At 46.5% G+C, this 22500-nt stretch overlaps 1 protein-coding gene across 2 annotated transcripts in view; it reads left to right on the top strand.

The window, feature by feature from the left end:
* The window catches only part of LOC134449306 (axin-1-like), a 27199-nt gene that overhangs the window by 1250 nt on the left and 3449 nt on the right, over positions 1-22500 (top strand). For both annotated transcript variants that reach the window (XM_063199190.1, XM_063199198.1), the window contains exons 2-11: positions 1155-1484; positions 2063-2361; positions 2747-3054; positions 3687-4231; positions 12896-13036; positions 13775-13871; positions 17003-17140; positions 17636-18111; positions 19270-19467; positions 20033-20386. In XM_063199190.1, coding sequence (XP_063055260.1) covers positions 1255-1484; positions 2063-2361; positions 2747-3054; positions 3687-4231; positions 12896-13036; positions 13775-13871; positions 17003-17140; positions 17636-18111; positions 19270-19467; positions 20033-20386 — 2786 coding nt within the window. In that variant the 5' untranslated portion in view covers positions 1155-1254. The remainder of the gene's footprint in view (positions 1-1154; positions 1485-2062; positions 2362-2746; positions 3055-3686; positions 4232-12895; positions 13037-13774; positions 13872-17002; positions 17141-17635; positions 18112-19269; positions 19468-20032; positions 20387-22500) is intronic.

The following is a 22500-nucleotide window of genomic DNA, read 5'->3' as shown; positions in this document are numbered from 1 at the left end:
ACAAGTAGATACAGATGTTGTTCTACCTGATAACATGCACGTGCAGGAGTTTGAGCTAATTTTTTTTATTCCACATGACTAAGTCAGGCATTTGCATATTCGTCTCCTGGCTGATTTTAAAAGCAGGCAAGTTTGATTACCCAAATATTACAACTGCTTGTGTGAGGCTTAAAATATAGGTCAGATCCAGATTTCTACTACCTTTTGTGTCCTTGCTTCAGTGAGTGTTTTATTTGCTTCGTTGGCTGCCCATTCTTTATCTAAAACAGTTTTAATTACTGCATTGTAAGTGCAAGTGGGTAGTTTGGGTACCCATTATAATAGGTGCTAAATGTCAGATGTACAAATAATTATGAAGAAAGATGACCTCAAACAATAAGTCGTGTGCAAAATCAAACCACTTTCTGACAGACTGAAATAGTGTGTTACAGAGTCATTTGCTTGCGACTTAGCATCATGACTTAAACGTTTTTCTCTAGTCATCTCGGAGTGTGCGGCACCCCCTTGGCTTTTCATACTTTATTGTAGGTCGGCTCGGCAGCACCTCTTTAATTGTTGTGTATATATTTCCCCACTTGTGTCTTTGCTAACATTGAAGCATATATTCTGTCTCTATTTCCCCTGTTGTAAAGGCAAGGGACCTAAGGCCTAGGACCTAAGGACCTAGGATGAATTCACAGGCTGCTCAATTCTGATCCTCCCCCACCTCGTCTTATACTCATGAACGGCGTTACGTTTTCCATGTGCGTTACGCCCATTTATGGGGGAAAGCAACCCATGCAAGTCAATTGGTGATGTTGGGGTTTAATAAACGAAAGATACGAACCTGTAGACTAGCGTTGTTCACGCGCAACATGCCGAAAACATGTTGTGTTCCCGGCTGTTCAAATAATATAGCCAAACAGCCGTGGCTGAAGCATGGAATGTGTTCATTTAGGCTAGCCGATGTAGCATGTAAGTCAATGAGACATTCGGTTTGTTTTCACCCATAAAGGGGCGTAACGCAAATTTAAGAGCAAAGTACCCAGATGGCCGTTCATGAGTATCGAGTCACCTGCAAGCGAATTATAATCATCACAATTGAAGTGACCTGTATCGCTGTTCATTTTTAAGTAGTAAAGTGTATATTCTGTCTCTATGTCCCCTGTGTCAAGGATGAATTCCCAGGCTGCCAGATTCTGATCCTCCCCAACGCCTTGTCGCACACTCAAGTCGACAGGCCGACGGATCTACACAGCGACCTCATCGTCCACAATGAGCGTCCGGATCCGCAGTCGCCATGCCGACCTGGGAGGAGGGAGCACCACACGCTTCAATGAGGACGCCCCTCGGCCGCCCGTGCCGGGCATGGAAGGGGACACCACAACCACCACCACCACCACTACGGCAACCACTAACGTCCCCTCTCCATCCCCACTGTCCAAATACAACCGCTCCATGTACAGTCCCCACAGCTTCTACCCCACCAAAACCAATGGCAACAGGTACACATTAGCTTCTTTCCATTATGCGGACTAAACGTCCTCTTCCTGTGCTCGTGGCCTCACCTTTCGCTGATGCCCTTCCTCTGTGGAGAAAACAATAACGTTTCCCTGCTGTCAGCCTAGCCACAACAACTTTTGGGGGGGAATATTCTTCATTAACCATCCCGATAGCAAAGGAGAAAATGACATTAGAATTGCATTTTTGCAAGATATTGAAATACACTCCTGTGGTCAGTGGTGTCATCACGAGGCCACAAGCAGGCAAGGGAGGACAGCAGTTAGGATATTAGAAAGATCCTATTTTCTTTTTCTCTCCCCGTGCCTATTTCCTGGGAAGGCATGTACAGCGTTTCCTACACATAGACTGTTCTATGGCACAGCGCCACAGAATAAAAAACAGAGCACCACAAATTGAATTGATATCATGCACTTAATTTATATATATTGTGTATGATATCATGCTCTTAATTTATTGATATCTTGGACTCAGTGTAATTCTACATAAGAACTGATAATGTCAAATGAGGTCATTTAATTTAATCGTTCATTCATTCACCAATCTTGAATTTTGAACACAGCGTCACCGGCGTCTCCAACGGAGACTCCTTTCGAGGCGGTGGCGGAGGAGGAGGGCTCTCCGACGGTTCGTTGTCGGTCTCGGTGGCTGCCACGCCGCGGCGCTCGGACCTGGACCTGGGCTACGAGCCGGAGGGCAGCGCGTCGCCCACGCCGCCGTACCTGCGCTGGGCCGAGTCCCTGCACTCGCTGCTGGACGACGAGGACGGAATTCAGCTGTTCCGGGCCTTCCTGTGCCAGGAGGACTGCGGCGACCTGCTCGACTTCTGGTTCGCCTGCAGTGGCTTCCGGAAACTTCCAGGTAGTGTTACACGCGTCTGTGTTTTCAGATTGTGTGCGTGCGCGTGTGTGTGCAAGCTCGTGCGGAGAGCTACCCTCTCGACTTGCTTGCAGTGGCTTACAGAAACTTTCAGGTGTGTGTGTGTGTGTGTGTGTGTGTGTGTGTGTGTGTGTGTGTGTGTGTGTGTGTGTGTGTGTGTGTGTGTGTGATAAATATGCACTTTTTAGCACATATGACTCCAGCACTTTTTTTCCCCACTCTTTCTATCTTTCCAGGTGGTAGCGGAGTTAGGGGCTCATCGCCGTGACCCGGTACTGTGTACATATTTATCCTTTAGTATGTTGCCAGATATTAACACTCCGGCACTCTTTCTTTTTTTCTTGTTTCACTCATTCCATCCCTGCAGGTGGTACCGCAGTTGGGGGCTCGTTGTCGGGATCCGGTACTGGGTCCACCTCCTCAGCAGCTGGCTCTTCTGTATCTGGTACCACTGGTAGCAGCAGCAGTACAGACAGCGGCGTCCGGAGTAGTAGCAGTGATGGTGGTAGTGGGAAGCGGCTCAAGCTGGCCAAGGCCATCTACAGGAAGTACATCGCGGACGGCAGCGGGAGCGTGACGGCGCGTCAGATCAAGCCGGCCACGCGCTCCTTCATCCGCGACTGCGTCTCACGGCAGCAGCTGGACGCCTCGCTCTTCGAGCAGGCCCAGACAGAGGTATGTTAGTTTTTTAGTTTAATTAGTATTCAAGTTTAGTACTTGGTGCCTATACTTCCTTTACTTAACCTCATTACATATCTTTGAGCAGGCCCAGACGGAGGCACATTCGTTTTTTACTAAGCTTAATACGATTCATTGAAACGTTGGTCTATATGCACTGAAAATAAATAAGAAGTAACAAAAAAGACCTCCGTGTGACAGCAGATGGTGAACACCTACATTTACCACCCCAGTGTATTTAGTCCCAGAATACTCTTAAAGTGATACTGTCCCATTTTTGGAAATAAGCTTATTTTACACCTCCCCTTGAGTTAAATAATAGGGTTTTACCTTTCTCCTGTACTTTCAACCGTTCTCGGGGGTATGGCAGTGCAAATTTTACCTTGCATGCTAGCAGTTAACATTGAGTCCTATGAGACCAGCTCGCAGCTAACTGGTCTCATAGGACTCAATGTTAACTGTTAGCTTGGAGGTAAAATTTGCACGGTCATGACTAGAAAACGTTTGAAAGTACAGGAGAACGGTAAAACCCTATTATTTAACTCGAGGGAAGGTGTAAAATAAACTTATTTCCAAAAAATGGGACAGTATCATTATAAGTGTTAACACTGCTTTTTCTTACTTTCTAGGTCCAGGGATGGATGGAGGAGAACACCTACCCGCTGTTCCTCAAGTCTGACGTCTACCTCAAGCATGCGCGCGAGCACGGGAGCTGGGGCGTTGGTGGGAGCGGGAGCGACAGTGGAGGAGGCAATGACGGGCCCGTGCACGGCAGTGCCGACTGCAACAGCAGCAACCCTTTATTAAACTGTGGTAGCAGTGGTGGAGGTGTTGAGGACCGTACAAGCGAGGTGATTTCTGGCGGGAAAGGAGTGACTAGTGTTGCCGCTGGATTAATGGCACAGTTGACCTCATCGAACGCTTTGTCATCGTCTATGATGACGGGGACAACGGGTGGTGTTCCGGCTGTTCCCCCTCTGTTGCCGGGTTACCTGCCCACGCTCATGGAGGACAAGGAGTGGGAGCGCTCGACGGAGCGGGAGGAGGAAGAGGAGGTGGAGTCAGGGATTGGAGGCTCCGCCCCTGCCAGTCGGCTGACGAGGGAGCTTCTGATGGAGACGGCGCCCCTCAGATCGTCGGGGAGGAAACTGCATCATGACGTCAGGGAGTTTAGGTATGGTGTCACACACACACACACACACACACACACACACACACACACACACACACACACACACACACACACACACACACACACACACACACACACACACACACACGGGAGGGAGGGAGGGAGGGAGTTTAGATATGATGTTACACACACATTCGCACACACATGGGGAGGAAATTGCGCCACGATGGCAGGGGGTTCAGGTGGTGTTATACACACGCACATACGTACACATGAGCATGCTTGGTCTTTCAATAACAGTACTCAGCCCAATGTGTGTGTACAGACGCCCTTGTATTACTGTCGATACAACAGCTTCCTTTTACACTCTTGTTTTCTGGAATAAAACACACACACACACACACACACACACACACACACACACACACACACACACACACACACACACATTTTCAGTTTGTGTGTTTTTAGTAGTATTTTCTTCTTGTAGTAGTAGTTTTTCTGCCAGTTTAGTAGTATTTTCTTCCTATTTTGTGCCGTCTTGCTAATCAATGCGCTCACTAGAACATTGAGCTTCAGTAAACAGTGGAACACAGTGCAGTCTTTTCTGCACTAAGTCTTTTGTCAGGATAGCACACGAAGGTACAAGCAAACAAATACACACACCAAGTCTTTTGTCAGCATTGCACACTTAAGTACAAGCAGACCGCATGTACACAGATGCTTTTAGTTGCATCCTCTGCTCTGGAACCATGTGTGGAAGTACACACACACACACACACACACACACACACACACACACACACACACACACACACACACACACACACACACACACACACACACACACACACACACACACACACTTCTCAGTGAAGCACTGTGCTGTGCGGCACATGCTTTTGGTTTTTCCTGTATCCCTTTACATAAAAAAGCACAAGATGAGCTGCAGTTACATTCACAGAATATTCCGGTTTCAAACGGAATATTGTCAGTGTTCTGTTTAAAACAAGTTCCGGAATATTTTGTTTACCATGTGTGGGACAACATTCCGCAGCCGAAATATTCCCGGATCATGGTCACATTTGAAATGAATTGAAACAGCTTAAAGTGATACTGTCCCATTTTTGGAAATGAGCTTATTTTACAGCTCCCCTGGAGTAAAGTAATAGGGTTTTACCATTTTCCTATACTTTCAACCGTTCTCTGGGTATGGCAGTGCAAATTTTACCTCCAAGCTAGCAGTTAACATTGAGTCCTATGAGACCACTTAGCCGCCAGCTGGTCTCATAGGACTCAATGTTAACTGCTAGCATGGGGGTAAAATTTCGAAAGGTCGAAAGTACAGAAGAACGGTAAAACCCTATTATTTAACTCAAAGGGAGGTGTAAAATAAGCTTATTTCCAAAAAACGGGACAGTAAGCTTATCACTTTAACATGACTGCCACCATTATATTGAAAAATGCAATATTCGTCACTTGTTGTAACTGTGTGTGTGTATGTGTGTATGATTGTGAGACAGAGTGAGGTGTTCTTCTTACTAGCTTCTTGTCTGTGTGTTTGCACATGATGTGCTTTAAGTGGATTTTCATGGTGTGCTATAGGGAGGGCGTGAGGTTCATATCTGCACATGAACATTTGAAATAGTTTTTTTTCCTGTTCTTTCAGGGCTCTTGCTCAATCGTCAGGCCTAAAGCATTTGTTCTGGGGTGTCAAAATATCTTCCAGATGTGTAGATGTGGTTTTGGTGCTGTGTGTGTGTGTGTGTGTGTGTTTGTGTGTGTGTGTGTGTGTGTGTGTGTTTGTGTGTGTGTGTGTGTGTGTGTGTTCTGTGTCTTTCTGTCTTGTGTGTTTGTGTGTAGTGCTGCAGCCAGTCTTTCTGTTAGTGCTGTTTGTGTGTGTGCACACTTGTGTTTTTCTGTCTTGTGTGTTTGTGCGCAGCCAAGCTTTCTAATTGGTGCTTTGTGTGTGCACGCGCGCATGTTTGTGTCTCTGTGAATGTGCGTCGCAGATGTTTTCTGTGTCTTTTGTGTGCGTGTGTGTGTGTGTGTGTGTTTTCCTCCTAATGCGTCTTTGTGTAACAGATGGATTTATGGCGTTTGTGTGAGTGCTTCAATGCGTTTTTATTTGTAAGGAGATGTATGGTACTGTAGTCTGAATGTTGTTGGTGTGTGTGTCCTCCTTCTAACGTGTTTTTGTTATTACAAAGATGCACTCTAGTCTATGTGCTTTCGTGTGTGTGTGTGTGTGTGTGTGTGTGTGTGTGTGTGTGTGTGTGTGTGTGTGTGTGTGTGTGTGTGTGTGTGTGCGCGCGCGCTTTCTAGAGTGAGCATGAATGTTTTGTGTGTGTGTGTGAGAGAGAGAATTATTACCAGCCACGGTTTTCTCCACATCGTAAAAGAGACTACATAACGAGCGCAGAGTACACTATATTACACTACACCCAGCGCATCTGGTGTGTGTGTGTGTGTGTGTGTGTGTGTGTGTGTGTGTGTGTGTGTGCGCGTGCATCCATGTTTTCTAAAAATGATTAGCCCAAATGAAATTATATGACCCACATGGTCTGTGTGTGTGTGTTTGTGGGAGGGCTTGTGGAAGAGAATGTATCCCATGTTGCTAGCTGTGCTCATGAGATGAGGTCAGGTAGTAACTTATCACAAAACTGTAGGAGAAAGATTGCTGATCCCTGCTGTCTGTCTGTGTTTATATGTGTTTATCTGTGGAAGCTTGATAGTTGTGTGTGAAGTTGCCGTGTTGAGAAAGGTGTAGACCTACAGGCAGCAAAAAAAAGGCTTATGTGGAAAATAAAAATTTAAAAAATCAGTGCTGTGCATATCAGGCACGCGAACGTTGTATAATTTAAGATTACCGGGTTAACCACCGGTTAATGAGTCTCAGTAGCCGGTTAAGAGTTTTTTTCAATTTTCGCCATCCCTAGTGTGAAGTTGCCGTGTTGAGAAAGGTGTAGGCCTACAGGTTTTCGGCAACCCTTTGGGGCATGGCTAGGGAACTCGAAGGCTCAGGGGGGCGATATAGTTTTAAGGTTATGCAGTTTCACAACAAATATGACCTGTTTTGCAATCTTTGGAATTGCATTTGCAATACCATGCAGCTATATTTTCAGGGGACTTCAGGTGGGGTCTATTGTGGCCACCTTCAATGTAGTCCTAAAGTGCAGGGGCAAATCCTGGTTTGTGTTAATACTAGGGGTGTAAATAAAATCGAACTGTATCGATGTATCGGAAGTATCGGCTGGCGATTTAATCGAATCGCATCGCATCGTATCGTGGGGCATTCTTAAGAATCGAAAAGAATCGAATCGCTGACCCCTGTGCAATGCCCTAGCTCCATAACACAATAGTAGTGGAAAAGTAATTGGAAAAAATTGAATCGAACCGAATTGCATCGCATCGTGGAGAATTCTCAAGTATCGAAAAAAAATCGAATCCCTGATTTAAGAAATCGTAAGTATCGTATCGTCATGAAGGCTGTGATTTACACCCCTAGTTAATACTTGTAGTACGGCCCTTGGAGGAGTTAACATTTTAAGTGGCCCTTCGAATTAAAAGGGTTCTCCTGCTTTACAGTTAACCTACCACATTGACTAAGTGTAGGTCCCCTTTTGTTTTGTGAATGTAATGTCTAAAGCTCCTTGTTAGTTCTTCAATCATCAGATTTCATATGAAACGGCCTCTGCGATCATAATCTTGTCTTGTTTCTGACGCCAGCTTACCCCACACCACCTTCACTGATCACTGTCCTGCGGGAAACACTGGTGTCCATCGGAGGGTGTGTGTGTGTGTGTGTGTGTGTGTGTTTGTTTATAGTGATCTTATAGTGTCGTCCATGACATTGTCTGCATATAGAAGCGTCTTTGAGTATCATTAAAAGCGCAATACAAAACTGATTTGTGTGTGTGTGTGTGTGTGTGTGTGTGTGTGTGTGTGTGTGTGTGTGTGTGTGTGTGTGTGTGTGTGTGTGTGTGTGTGTGTGTGTGTGTGTGTGTGTGTGTGTGTGTGTGTGTGTGTGTGTGTGTGTGATCTCCCCTGACTGCTGTCTACTGATTGTATTCATGATTCTGTTTGTGCATCTCTGTCTGTCTCTGGCTCTCTCTGCCCTGGTAGGTTAGGCTAATCGTTGTATTTGAAGTTGCTCTTTTGAGGAGGGTGTAGAGTTGAGTGTGTCTTTTGAGCGCAATCAGTGCAGTGTGTTTCCTTGACTGCCGTCTGTGTGCATCCTGTTCTAGTGCTGTCTTTGTGCGTCTGTGTGTCTGAGATATTTCTACCTGGCTCTCTCTTTTGTTGAAGGTTAGGCTAATAGTTTTGTTTGAAGACTTTGCTCTTTTGAGGAAGGTGTAAAGTGGACTGTGTCTTTTGAGTGCAGTCGGTGTGCATCCTTTTCCAGCATGTGCTGCCTGTTTGCTTGCCTCTCTCTGTCTGCCTTTCTTGTCTGTCTGGCGCTCTCTCTTTCTTAGGCTAGGCTAATAGTTTTGTTTGAAGTTGCTCTTTTGAGGAAAGGTGTAAAGTCGATTGTGTCTTTGAGCGTGCCTGTCCTCCTTCCTGCCGTCTCGTGACCGATCAAAGACATTCCAGAGAGCTGCATCAGCTCACTATAGCAGACCTAATATCGATATTAGATCAAATAGGGTACATATAACGTTCTTTTTTCCCCAACATCTTAAACACCATTTTCATCACTCACAGTTTCAGACCACATTGTGATAATTTTCTATGCGCTTCAAGTTTGGGAAAAACTGGAATTCCTCATTAGTCAGTGCAAATCACATTCATTTGAGCATAGTAACTTGGTGTGAATTTGTCCTGCAATGAGCATAGTTGGTGTGTCCTCCTATGTGCCGTCACCTGATGGATCAAAGACATTCCGGAACTCTGCCCCAGCTGACTACAGCAGGCTCTGGAATGCCAGCAGACATGGGGGAGAGGCAGCAGAATACCATAAGCAGCAGCACACCTGTGTGTGTGTGTGTGTGTGTGTGTGTGTGTGTGTGTGTGTGTGTGTGTGTGTGTGTGTGTGTGTGTGTGTGTGTGTGTGTGTGTGTGTGTGTGTGTGTGTGTGTGTGTGTGTGTGTGTGTGTGTGTGTGTGTGTGTACTTGGCATATGGATTCATTGTAATGAGTCATTTTTCAACACTTGTGTGTGTTTTGTCTTTGCCACCTGGATTGTTTTTCAATAGATGATTAATTTAATATGGTAGTGTCTAGACGATTGGCACGTCAGGGCCAAGTGGGTTGGGTTGGTCGCCTGAAACGACCTACACGTCCCAGGTAGCTGAGGCATTTTTGCCATGAATTCGCTTTAGTCACTCTGGACGTGACATTGACATGGTTGATTTAGCTAATCGCATATGTTAGGATAACGCCTCTGGCTTGACAGCCTGCGACATTCGGAGATATGAACATAGTTTTTTTTTGCCAAACTGCGTCATAGCTCATTACCGTAATATTAGCTTGACTGAAATTCCCTCTGGTAATTCAGGTCGCTTCACTCCTGGCGAATTCGCTTTGGTCGCTTTAGTCGCCGATCCTCCATGGAAATAATGACTTGCGTTGCACAGGTAGCGTAGGTCGCGCTTGGTATACACATAGCTTCAATGACAGGTGTCCGTTTGAGCTTACTGGATGGCTGGGTCACTCTGCAGACAGACAGACGCGCAGACAGACAGACGGACACGCAGACGCGCAGACAGACAGGCGGACGCGCAGACAGGCAGACGCGCAGACAGACAGGCAGACGCGCAGACAGACAGGCAGACGCGCAGACAGGCAGACGCGCAGACAGACAGACGCGCAGACAGACAGACAGCGGAGGTATAAGCTTAGCGTAATACAACTGCGTCTGAGACGGAACGGAACACCGTGTTCAAGTACCACTGGGTCCCTGTGCACGTGACCAGCCTCCGCCCATTGTCCATTTGGGATGTGGTTGAACTTATTAGGCCCGCAGATTAATATGTCTGGATGAGACATTGTGATGACCTATTTATTGATCGTTTGTGTGTATTGATATGATTGTAAGTATGACCTTTTGTATTGATATTACGCGTGTCTATTTGTACTGACCTTCTTAGTAATTGTGTGTGTTTGTGTGTGTGTGTGGTTGTCTGTCCCCTTATCCCTGGCCTTAAGAATCCTCGAATTTGAATTATGAAGGGAGGCAATGAGAGGTGCCCACAATGACAAACTGCATGCATGCGTGCGTGATATCCCTGCAGGCTTGTTCCATGGAAGGAGTGGGTGGACTGTGTGTGTGTGTGTTTGAGATATTATAATGACTGTGTGTGTGTTCATATGATTGTGTGATTGTAATGACCTTTATATTGATATTGTGTCTGTGCATTTGTAATGACCTTTAATTAATTGTGCCCTTGAGTGTCCATGTGTGTGTGTGTCCGTGTGTGTGTGCTTGCGTGTTCGCCCTGAAGGCATATTCCATAGAAGGAGCCAGTGAACCCTTATTTTGTAATGAACTTTTAAAAATAAATTGTGTGTGTGCGTGTGTCCCTCGAGATTTTAAGAGCCCGTCAACCTGTATATTTGTGATGAACTTTTTGTGTGTGTGTGTGTGTGTGTGTGTGTGTGTGTGTGTGTGTGTGTGTGTGTGTGTGTGTGTGTGTGTGTGTGTGTGTGTGTGTGTGTGTGTGTGTGGGGGCGGGCGTATCCCTGTCTGTGCGTCCCTATTTGTCTCCCTCTAGGCATGTGCCATGGAAGAAGCCAGTGAACCCCAATTATATTTGTGATGAATGTTTTATTATTATATTATTTATAATTTGTCTATGTATGTGTGTGTGTGTGTGTGTGTTATATCTGTATTCCTCCAGACATATGATGGCTAAGTTATTCATTTTGTATGTTGTGTCCTTCTAGACATGTGCCGTGGAAGGAACCAGTGAACCACTATTATATTTGCGATGAATGTTTTATTATTATATTACTTATTAATTTTGTGTGTGTGTGTGTTTGTGCGTGCACGTGCGCGTGTCGTGTGTGTGTGTGTGTGTATCCGTATCCGTATCCTTCTAGACATGTGCCATCAGGGCTCCAGACTAACTTTTTGCACTGGTTGCACTGGTGCGCCTAAAAAAATGTTTTAGGTGCACCAGCACAAAATTTAGGTGCACCCAAATGTTTTCACCACCCCATACACACACGCACCTCAGCTTTAAAAAATAATAATTAAAAATAATAATAGCAATAATAATAATAATAATAATAATAATAATTATTATTATTATTATTCTATTATTGTTGCTATATTTTAAAAGACCTGGAGCCTTTCATGTGCTATAGGCTAGTCTTCCAAATGTGCTCCTTATAAAAGACATGACAGTAGGCTACCTAACTATCACATCTTGGCTACAAGCAGTTTGGCTGGTAGAAAAGACCAAATTAGTAGCCTTTTAGCGAGTATGGGTTTGACTAGTAAGATCAACATACCGGCCTTTTCTGCAATAAGACTATGCACACGGCACAAGGAAGCACAGAGTTACAATATGAAGATAGATATATGGATGGATGGATAGATGGATGTATAGATTTTTTTTAACAAACCCTGCTAAAAATGTCATGATTTTTAAAATCATTAGACACAAATAGCCTAGCCTATGTTTACAGTGGAATCTGAGGTGAATTGGGTTTTGTCTATTTCCCCGTTTTTGAGCGCTCTCCCTCTGCATAATGATTGTGGTATCTTAGCAAGCGCTACGAACAGACACGACAGCACTAGTGCGCTTGCTCGCTCACTCTCTCTCTCCCTCTCTCTCCCTCTCTCGCTGTCTCGAGGTGCATGAACGANGCCTTGTCGACTGATAGGCAGTATGTAGCCTGCCCTAGTCAATATCAAAAACTCTCACAGAAGTACCGACAAACTAGCGCGTCACCTGTTTGGCCAGCTCTGCACGCGGCTGAAACGGGCACCCGTCTGCGTTGTGTGGCAATGTTTAATATCCACTCAAGCCATTTAGTTTTCCCCCATGAATGTGACTCTCTGGTGTTTAAAATATCCTCAAGTCATTTTGCTGTTTTTACCGTGATTGTAACTCTCTCGTCCGTTGTAAAACTCGCCTGGTTGAGAACACAAAACTCGCTGGCACATGTGAACTCGGATAGTTGAGCGAAGTCGAACATTCTATTCTGAAACGTCGGGCTGCCTGTGAACGAGGAAGGGGGAGAAAGCTACCGGTAGTTCAGCGGAGTTGAAGGAATGACCGCATCGACAAGTTTTATTGTGTGATGATGGACCACTACTGTAGAATGACTATTAATTTTATGTCCATTAAAACGGTTGTTTGGTAATTGATTTTGTTCTACTGATGGCTGGTCGCACCGGTGCGCCTAAAAATATTTTTTAGGCGCACCATTGAAAAAAATGGGCGCATATGCGACCAAATTGGTCGCACTCTGGAGCCCTGGCCATACTGAATCCAAGCCAGTGAATCCGTACGATGTGCATGTGTGTGTGTTGTCTCCTTATCCCTGTAGGCATGTCACTTGGAAGGATGTAGTGAACCCCTATTCATATTTGCCATGAATGTTTTATTATATTATTTGTTATTAGTTGTGTGTGTGTGTGAGGTGTCCTTCGCGACATGTGCCGTGGAAGGAACCAGTGAACCACTATTATATTTGCGATGAACGTTTTGATTATTATATCATTTATTAATTGTGTGCGTGTGCGTGGTTTTCTAGACATGTGCCATGGAAGGAGCCTGTGAATCCGTACTATGTGAACACGGGCTACGCCAGAGCTCCTGCCACCAGCGCCAACGACTCGGAACAGCAGAGCATGTCCAGCGATGCGGACACCATGTCTCTCACCGACAGCAGCGTGTAAGAATACGAACACAGACACACAGACACACAGACACACAGACACACAGACACACAGACACACAGACACACAGACACACAACAGCAGAGCATGTCCAGTGATGTGGACACCATGTCTCTCACCGACAGCAGTGTGTAAGAATACACACACACACACACACACACACACACAACCAACAACTGTGTGCAGCAGAGCGTGTTTGCACACACACGCACAGCATGTCCAGCAAAGCGGCCGCGTGTCGTCTCCGACAGCGTCGTGTAACATACTCCTCATACTCCATTATTAATTCTCCCATTAGCAGCTTAACTGCAGTTTTATAATTCATGGACGTGGCTTTATTCAAGATGCACTTATGAATGCATGATATCATATGTAAAGTATGATATACGATAAAGGATGAGAGTCAATGCCTAAGGATGTGTATGTGGAGCCGGAGCACTTAATATCATAATAATATTAACCGAGATTATAATGTAAACTAATTCTCTCGCTCTCTCTTCTCGTGTTCTCTGTCTTGTTCTCTCTCTCTCTCTCTCTCTCTCTCTCTCTCTCTCTCTCTCTCTCTCTCTCTCTCTCTCTCTCTCTCTCTCTCTCTTGCTCTCTCTCTCTCTCTCTATCTCGCTCTCTCGCTCTCTCGCTCTCTCTTCTCGTGCTCTCTGTCTTGTTCTCGTTCTCTCTCTATCTCTCTCTCTCTCTCTCTCTCTCTCTCTCTCTGTCTCTCTCCCCCTCCCCAGTGATGGCATCCCCCCGTACCGCTACCGTAAGCACCACCGCAAGGAGATGCAGGAGAGTGCCAAAGTCAACGGCCGCGTGCCCCTACCTCATATCCCAGTGAGTACCTGCTGCGTGCGTGCGTGCGTGCGTGCGCGCGTGTGTACAGCCGTGTGATCTTATCCCGACGAGTATGGCGTGTGGGTGTGTGCGCATGCCCCCCTACTTCCTGTGTGTGTGTGTGTGTGTGTGTGTGTGTGTGTGTGTGTGTGTGTCTAATTCATTTCCCAGTGTGTGTTCCTACCCAATATCCCATGACGATGTGTGTTTGTGAGTGGGTCTGGATATCTAACTGCGTGTGTTAATTTCCATGTGTTTTGTTGGTATAGCGTTTGTCTGATTTGTGCCCATCTTTGTTTACATCTTTAAGTGTGTTACTGTGTGCCTTTCTGTGCTGCTGTTATATCTAGCATCAGTACTGCACAGTAGGGGTCGACCGATACAGATATTTTTTCATCACCCTTGGCCGATACCCGATTTCCGATACCCGAAATTTGGGGCCGACATGGGTAAAAAAAGGTTAAAAAACGACAATTTTTCCAGGTCTCAAGTTAAAAATAAACATTTCTTTAACATTATAAAATTGAGGTAGAACTTGTAACATTTAAACACCCACTCTAACAATCAAGTAATGTCTAACAATCAAGTAATAAAATAATTAAGTGTCTTGGTGCTTTAAAAAAAACCTGAATGACATAAAATGATAAATATTGCGTATCGGCCGAAACCACACGCGTATCGGCCGATACCGATACACTTAAAATATGCAAATATCGGCCCGATACCGATATAAATATCGGTCTATCAGTACTGCACAGTGCACACCATCTCTACATCATTGTGTATGAGCCTCACATCACCTGGATGGATGGATGTACACCCTCCCTGCATTCATCCCAGCCCCCACTCCACTAATTAGGTGGCACCTGACGATACGTGGAGGTAGATTAGGGGTGTGTGAGCGCGAGTGTCAGCCAGGGTGTACACGAGAGACCGTAGACGGAGAGAGAGAGAGAGAGAGAGAGAGAGAGAGAGAGAACTGGAGGGGGAGGGGAAGAAAGACGTGATCTAGTACCCCCGTTAATTAAGCAAAACTTGTAGTGACTGGAGAGGCCCCAACACACACACATCCAGAATAATAATACACACACACACACACACACACACGCACGCACGCACGCACGCACGCACGCACGCGCGCGCGCGCGCGCACACACACACACGCACACACACACCATTGACCAAGTGTGTGTGATGTTGATTTGTGTTCTCATGTGGCTGCCACACTGGGCAAGAAGAAGCCAATTAAGGCCACAGATTAAGAAACTTAAGCTTGGCACTGCACTGTATGGACATGCTATTCCACTGGACAAAAAAAAAGCACACACACACACACACACACATACACACGCACACACACACATACACACACACACACACGCACACGCACACGCACACGCACACACACACACACCCACACACATTCCACTGAAAAACAAAGGCATCCAAACAGATGTTTAGAGAATAGCACACACACACACACACACACACGCTCATCTTGATTCCATCAGAAACCTTTTGTCTCAAACAAGTCGAGAGCAGCTTGTATCGATCGAGTGTGTGTGTGTGTGTGTTTGTGTGTGTGTGTTTGTGTGTGTGTTTGTGTGTGTGTGTGTGTGTGTGTGTGTGTGTGTGTGTGTGTGTGTGTGTGTGTGTGTGTGTGTGTGTGTGTGTGTGTGGAGAAAAGGGAGTAGTGTGTATAACAGTTTTTTCCCCCCTTCTCTCCCTTTTTCTGCTGATTCTGGTGTTTTTCTCTTGTGCTGTCAAATAGATCATTTGTTTGTCCCCCCCCCTTTCTTGCCGTTGTATCATGTCGGCCAGTTACGACATCTTGTGTGTCCTGATGCTCAGGCCGTCTCTGCTCTCCCTGCCTTTCAGTGCAGACTTTTCTCTGTAAAGATCCAACCAACTGGATTTCAGCACTAGATTTCATGGCCACTACGATCAGTTTTTGTCCACAATCGGCAAATAGCACGTTTGGGAGACACTTACCGTATAAGCCTTTTTTTCTGTCCCTCTTAAAATATGTGCGTGTTGTGTTTTGAGCAGCATTTTTGAGTACATTCTATATTTAAAATGTGCCGTATACGCTTGGATTCTTTGGCATCGCAAATAATTCTCTAGTCTAGCACATCATGCAAATCATTAAAATGTGACTATCATTTGTTAATCCCGAGGGAAATTAACGTTGTAAAAAAACATTGTATTAGTGAGTGACCTTGTGATAGTCTTTTAGTGTAATGATCATGCATATGATTGTGTCTGTCAGGTGCTCGTGTGCCGAAGCTTGCGGTGCTAGTTCGCTTAATATGATAACCATAATGATAATGTAAAGGAGATATTGAGTGTGTGCTTGCGTGCGTGTGTGCTTGCGTGCGTGTGTGCTTGCGTGCGTGTGTGCTTGCGTGTGTGCTTGCATGCGTGCATGTGTGTTTGTGTGTGTGCTAGAGTGCGTGTGTGCTTGTGTGCTAGCGTGCGTGTGGGCTTGCGTGTGTGCTAGCGTGCATGTGGGCTTGCATGCGTGTGCTAGCGTGCCATGCGTGTGGGCTTGCGTGCGTGTGGGCTTGCGTGCGTGCACGCTTGTGTGTGTGTGCGTGCTTGTGCATGCGCACGTGGCTGTCCTCTGTGTAGCCTACGCACTGTCTGATCAGGAATGGCATGTAAAGCAGGAGCGCTTAATAGAACATTCCTCAATTAATATTGACCATAAAATATCACAACTCTCTGTCTTAATTCAATACCGTATACACCAGCTGACATGAAGCCAGAGCAGACTATATTCATTTTTAATATAATTGTCATGTCTGTCTTAACCTGACTAGCGTACACACACCGGCTTCCAAAGGACAGGCATGTGCAGCTGTAGCACTCAATGATACTAGTGTGAGCTTTCTTTCTTTCTTTCTTTCGCTCACTCTTTCTTTCTTTCTTTCTTTCTTTCTTTCTTTCTTTCGCTCTTTCGCTCTTTCTTTCTTTCGCTCTTTCTTTCGCTCTTTCTTTCTGAATTTCTGTACGCAACAGCTGCCTGCCATGCATGTGGTACATGTTTAATATTCATTTATGTTCGTTTACATTACTTAATTATGTTTCATATTATTAAATAATTGCTCTCTCGTTCTCTCTCTCTCTAGCGTACGCACCGGCTGCCTAAGGACGTGCACGTGGAGCCCGAGCGCTTTGCAGCGGAGCTGATCGTACGGCTGGAGTCGGTGCAGCGGGAACGAGAGGCCCAGGAGAGGCTGGAGGAGAGACTGCGCCGCGTACGCCTGGTACGTACAGACGTGTGTGTGTGTGTGTTGCCCAGTGGAACGTATGGCGTGCGTGCGTGTGTGTGTTTTGCTGAGGAGAGACTATGGCGTGTGTGACCAAGGAAAGGCTGTGTGTGTGTGTGTGTGTGTGTGTGTGTGTGTGTGTGTGTGTGTGTGTGTGTGTGTGTGTGTGTGTTATTACTGTAGATAATTTAATGAACTTATTGTATTGTAAATAAGGGGTCCATGTTTATTGCAGATTATGTAATGGTCCTTCGTATTGTAACATTGATTATGCTGTAACTATGCAGTAGTTACCCAACTAAAAAATGATTTCCAATTATGATGGTACATTTCTTGTAGTAGTTGACCTTGAGGTGGAGGGCTATGAATTTTTAAATTATTGTTAATGCATATATTAATTACAGGTATTATTGTGGGTAATTTAACATTTTTCATTATTGTAGCTCATTTAAATAGTTTCATGTACTGTACGTTTCCTGTGTATACCAACAGGAGGAGGAAGGTGACGACGCTGACGTTTCCGTGGTTACCTCTGTCCCCCCGTACGGCGGCGGCGTTGGCAACAGCGGCGTGGTCGCCATGGGTGCGCCAGGGGGCGCGTCTGAGGACGACCCCGAGCGAATCCTGGACGAGCACGTGTCGCGCGTCATGAAGACGCCGGGCTGCCACTCCCCCAGGTCGCCTCCCTCCCACCCCCATCTCCACCCCCACCCCCACCACCACCATCACCACCCGCCACTCTCCGCCTACCACACGCACCCCGCGCACACCACCGCCACGCACAAGCACCCCTACCACACGCACCCGCACACACACACGCACGCCGCGCACCTGGGCGTGCCGGGGGAGCACGCAGACGCCGGAGGGTGGAATGGAGAGGCCGCGCTACATCACCACTACGCCAGCAGCCGGGGTCGCAGCTATGGTGACGGGGTCGGGGCCGCGCACCAAGAGCTCATGGGATACGGGTGAGTAGAGAGTGAAGGGGAATATGGAAAAAGAGAGAGTGAGAGTGAGAAGGGTGTGTGAATGAGAGAGGGAATATGAGTGATAGAGAGAGAAAGCCGGGGTCGCAGCTATGGAGACGGGCTCGGGGCCGCGCACTAAGAGCTCATGCGATACGGGTGAGTACAGGGGGGGGGAGCAATAGCGAGAGAAAGAGAGAGAATATGAAAAAGAGAGAGTGACAGTGAGAAGAGGATGTGAATGAGAGAATGAAAGAGAGAGGGGATATTAGGAAGAGTGAGAGAGAAAGCCGGGGTCGTAGCTATGGAGACAGGGTCCGGGCCGCGCCGCAAGAGTGCATGGGATACGAGTGAGTAGAGAGAGGGTGGATGAAATGGAGAGAGAAAGAGAGAACACGAGAGGAAGTGAGAGAGAGAGAAAATGGAGTGAGCATGAGAGAGGGCCAGCTGGGGTGATGAGGTCGGGGCCAAACCGCAGGGGCTGAAGGGGTACAGGTGAGGAGAGGGTGGGTATGAGAAACAGAGAGAGGGATAGATAACGAGGAAATGAGCGAGAGAGAGAGAGAGAGAATGAGCGAGAGAGAGAGAGAGAATGAGCGAAAGCGAGAAAATGAGTGAAAGCGAGAGGGCGAGAGAGAATGTGTGAGTCACAGCTACGAGGTTGGGGTCTACGGGTGAGCAGTGGGGAACTGTGTGTGTGTGTGTGTGATTGTGGTAATCATGATTGCTAATTGGTGCATTCTGTATAATTATTTTTCATGAAATGGGTAAAATTATCCAAACGGGGAATATAAAGAAGCTTATTGTATAAATACAATTTTTATGCATATACAAAATTAGTAATTTGAGTCCCCTCCACACCCCCTCTCTCCCTATTCTTTAAGTATAGAGATATGCCATTGTAATAGGTTGCTATGGGCACCTAACGTGACCAGGTTCCGGTCTGCCTAAAGCGGCGTGTCATAATGCTCCTACATTGAATAGAACAGTCCTTAGGTCTGCCTAGGTCTGCCTAAAGGGGGATTTACCCCCCCCTCCCCCTTGCAATAATAGAACCCGGAAACAATGGGCCAATGGAACCTCTCTCTCTCTCTACTCTCTCTGGTGTAAGTTTATTACATACAAATTATTCACATATAAAATCCTTCCTCTTCCTGACAGGAGCAAAGGCAGTACACTATCCCGCCGGGGGCTGAAGCCCAAAGGGGAGGCGGCTAAAGGGGACGATGGGAGAGGCCCCGACGGCCGAGGGGTGGAGTCTGGCGTGCCAGCAGAGGAGCTTGATCACAAGCAGAAGATCCTGCAGTGGATGATGGAAGGGGACCGGGAGAGCAGCCGGCACAAGAAGAGCTCTTACAGGTACACACACACACACACACACACACACACACACACACACACACACACACACACACACACACACACACACACACACACACACACACAATACAAGCCACAATACGCTATTATATGTGCAGTACATACAAATGTTTCTCACATACACAAACAGATAAACACAGATGAGAGTGGCTGCCCGAAGATGGCATGCCTCAAGCAAGTTGGGAACATGCACTCCCCCTGTTTAATGGCGAAATAGAAAGGAAAGATGAGGATGGATGTTTGCAAGGGTGTGATGTATGTGAACGTAACAATAGACTCTTCATCTACAATCTTGATCAATGATCTTTTCGCTCGGGGTTTCACTGAGCTCCATGTGAGAATGTGACGTGTGGCCTATTACTTTTTTGTTTTGATGACCATACTTAATGATCTCTCTCTCTCTTTCTCTTTCTCTTGCTCTTGCTCTTGCTCTTGCTCTTGCTCTCTCGCTATCTCTCTCTCTCTCTCTCTCTCTCTCTCTCTCTCTCTCTCTCTCTCTCTCTCTCTCTCTCTCCCTCTCCCTCCTTCCCTCTCTCCCCATCAGTGGCTCCGGCAGCTTCAAACGCTCCCAGGCCCTGGATCCCTCCTCCTCCTCCTCCTCCTCGCGGCCCAGCGCGGGCTCCCTGGATCGGGCAGGTGGCCTGGGCATGGTGCCCATGGGCATGCTGGGTGGTGGAGGCACCGGAGCTCCCATGTCCCACGGCTGGGCATCAGGAGGAGGAGGAGGTGGTGGTGTCAGTGGAGGAGCCGGAGGAGGAGTACAGCCCTCGCATCTCTTCATCCAGGATCCCACCATGCCCCCCAACCCGGCGCCCAACCCCCTCACCCAGCTGGAGGAGGCGCGCCGCAGGCTGGAGGAGGAGAGGCGCAGGACCGCCGCCCTGCAGGCCAAGCAGAGGTAATGCACCACCATTTGTGATGTTTCCATTACATTAAAAAGAAGTAGAATTCTGCACACTGTGTCTACGCTTTGAAGGTTTATTGAAGTCATACGACGTTTCGAGCCTATTGCCTCAGCGAGGTGGGGTGTGCATACTTCTACTCTTTTGAAGATTTTCCATTACATTACATGACATTACATTTACTTTTATCCAAAGAGACTTAGATATTTACAGGGTAGTGGTTACAGTCCCTGGAGCAGTGTGGGGATAGATGCCTTGCTGAAGTGCACTTCAGCCATGGTGGAAGGAATGGATTGATGAGTCTGGGGGCGTTGGGGTCCCCTAGGGGGGGCTTTGAGAAGAATACAGCTGAGAAGAGGCTGTGCTTAATTTTCACTGGAGGTCTTTAGTCTATTTTAGAATGCCTATGATGAGGTCAAGGGCACCTTGCGAGGTGTATGATGAGGTTCAGGGGGTGTTTGTTCAAAAAAGGTTGAGAACCACTCTTGTAGCCGTTGGTGTGTGTTCGTGGCATCCATTCCCCCATACAGGCCGTACACACCTGTGTTTTGAAAAACTCAATTACACTTCAGGCTGCTGTCATTACTATATTGAATGTATACGCACACACTAATGAGGAGAACGAGAGGGAGAGAAGGAGGGCAGGATGAGGAGGAAAGGAGAAGTAGTGCTGTTCTGGATGGGTATAGAGATGACGTGGGTTTGTTTGCTGCCTTGTTCAGACCAAGAGCGACCTACGCTAACGGAGTGACGGAAGTCATTATTTCTCTATGGAGGGCACGCAACCAGCGCTACCAGAGCGAATTCGCCAGGAGCGAAGCGAACTGAGTGACCAGAGCGAATTTTAACGATTAAAGTCAAGCTAATCGTATGGTAACGAGCTATGACGTGGTTCAGTGAAAACCAATTGGAATGTTCATATCAAGGAATGTCCCAGGCTGTCAAGTAGGGCTGTAATGATACACTCAACTCACGATTTGGTTCGTATCACGATTTATTTCAATGTTACAAAATAAGATTATGAATAAAACTATGACAAGTTGTAGGTAAAATAGGTTACAAGAGGCTGCACACAATTTAAAAAGTTTAAATTTAATAATGATGATGAATCGAAGCACCATCACTTCATATCATGTGGTAGTTTTCTGGACTGATGGGTGTCAAAACTTTGAAAGGGTGTATCACGATACTGCCTCCTTGTATCACGATACAGTATCGTGAGTCTTAGTATCATGATTTCTCGGTTCGATACAATATCGTTACAGCCCTACTGTCAAGCCAGAGCTGTTATGTGATTTGCTAAATCAAACATGTCAATGCCACGAGTGAATACAGCAAATTCACGGGGAAACTTCTTCTGCTACCTCCGCTACCAGGCAGCGTAATTCGGACTTGGTCTGAACGAGGCATAAGTGTGTCTGTGTGTGTGTCTGTGTGTGTGTCGTGTGTGTGTCGTGTGTGTGTCGTGTGTGTGTGTGTGTGTGTGTGTGTGTGTGTGTGTGTGTGTGTGTGTGTGTGTGACTGTGACTGTGTGTGTGTGTGACTGTGTGTGTGTGTGTGTGTCCATTAATGTGCAGCATGTGAGGGAAAAAAGTTTGAAGTGCAGGTTGTTGTATAATGTCCATATGCGTTTTTTTATACTTTAAGTCTTTTGCACCGGACTGTAACCAGATGTGTGCGCAATTCACAAAGACGATCCATATGTTAGTGTCAGTGTGTGTGCAGAAGTCATAAAGATTGTGCTAGTTTCACTGTGTGTGTGTAGGAGGATCTGAAGACCACATACAGATGTGTTGGATTGCAGGTGTGTGTGAGAAAGGGACTGACCTTTGTGATTTGCTCTGATTGTGGTGTGTGTGTGTGTGTGATCTATGTGTACTTGCATTACTAATTTAGTGCACACAAGGTGTACATTCCTCGCTGCACACTTTTCTTTGTGCGTGCGTGCGTGCGTGCGTGTGTGTGTGTGTGTGTGCGCGCTCGGTCACATGTTCCTTGCGTGTGTGTTCAGGAGGGCTGTACCTGCATTCTAGTTAGTTCTTGCACAGATGTTTGTGCATCTTCGTGTCCAAGAGATCACAGACACACACAAGGCAGAGGAAGAGACAGC

Source organism: Engraulis encrasicolus, chromosome 1 (genome assembly GCF_034702125.1).
Source record: "Engraulis encrasicolus isolate BLACKSEA-1 chromosome 1, IST_EnEncr_1.0, whole genome shotgun sequence".
Lineage (NCBI taxonomy): Eukaryota > Metazoa > Chordata > Actinopteri > Clupeiformes > Engraulidae > Engraulis > Engraulis encrasicolus.
The sequence above is the reverse complement of the archived record's forward strand: the minus strand, read 5'-3'. Positions and strand labels throughout refer to the sequence as shown.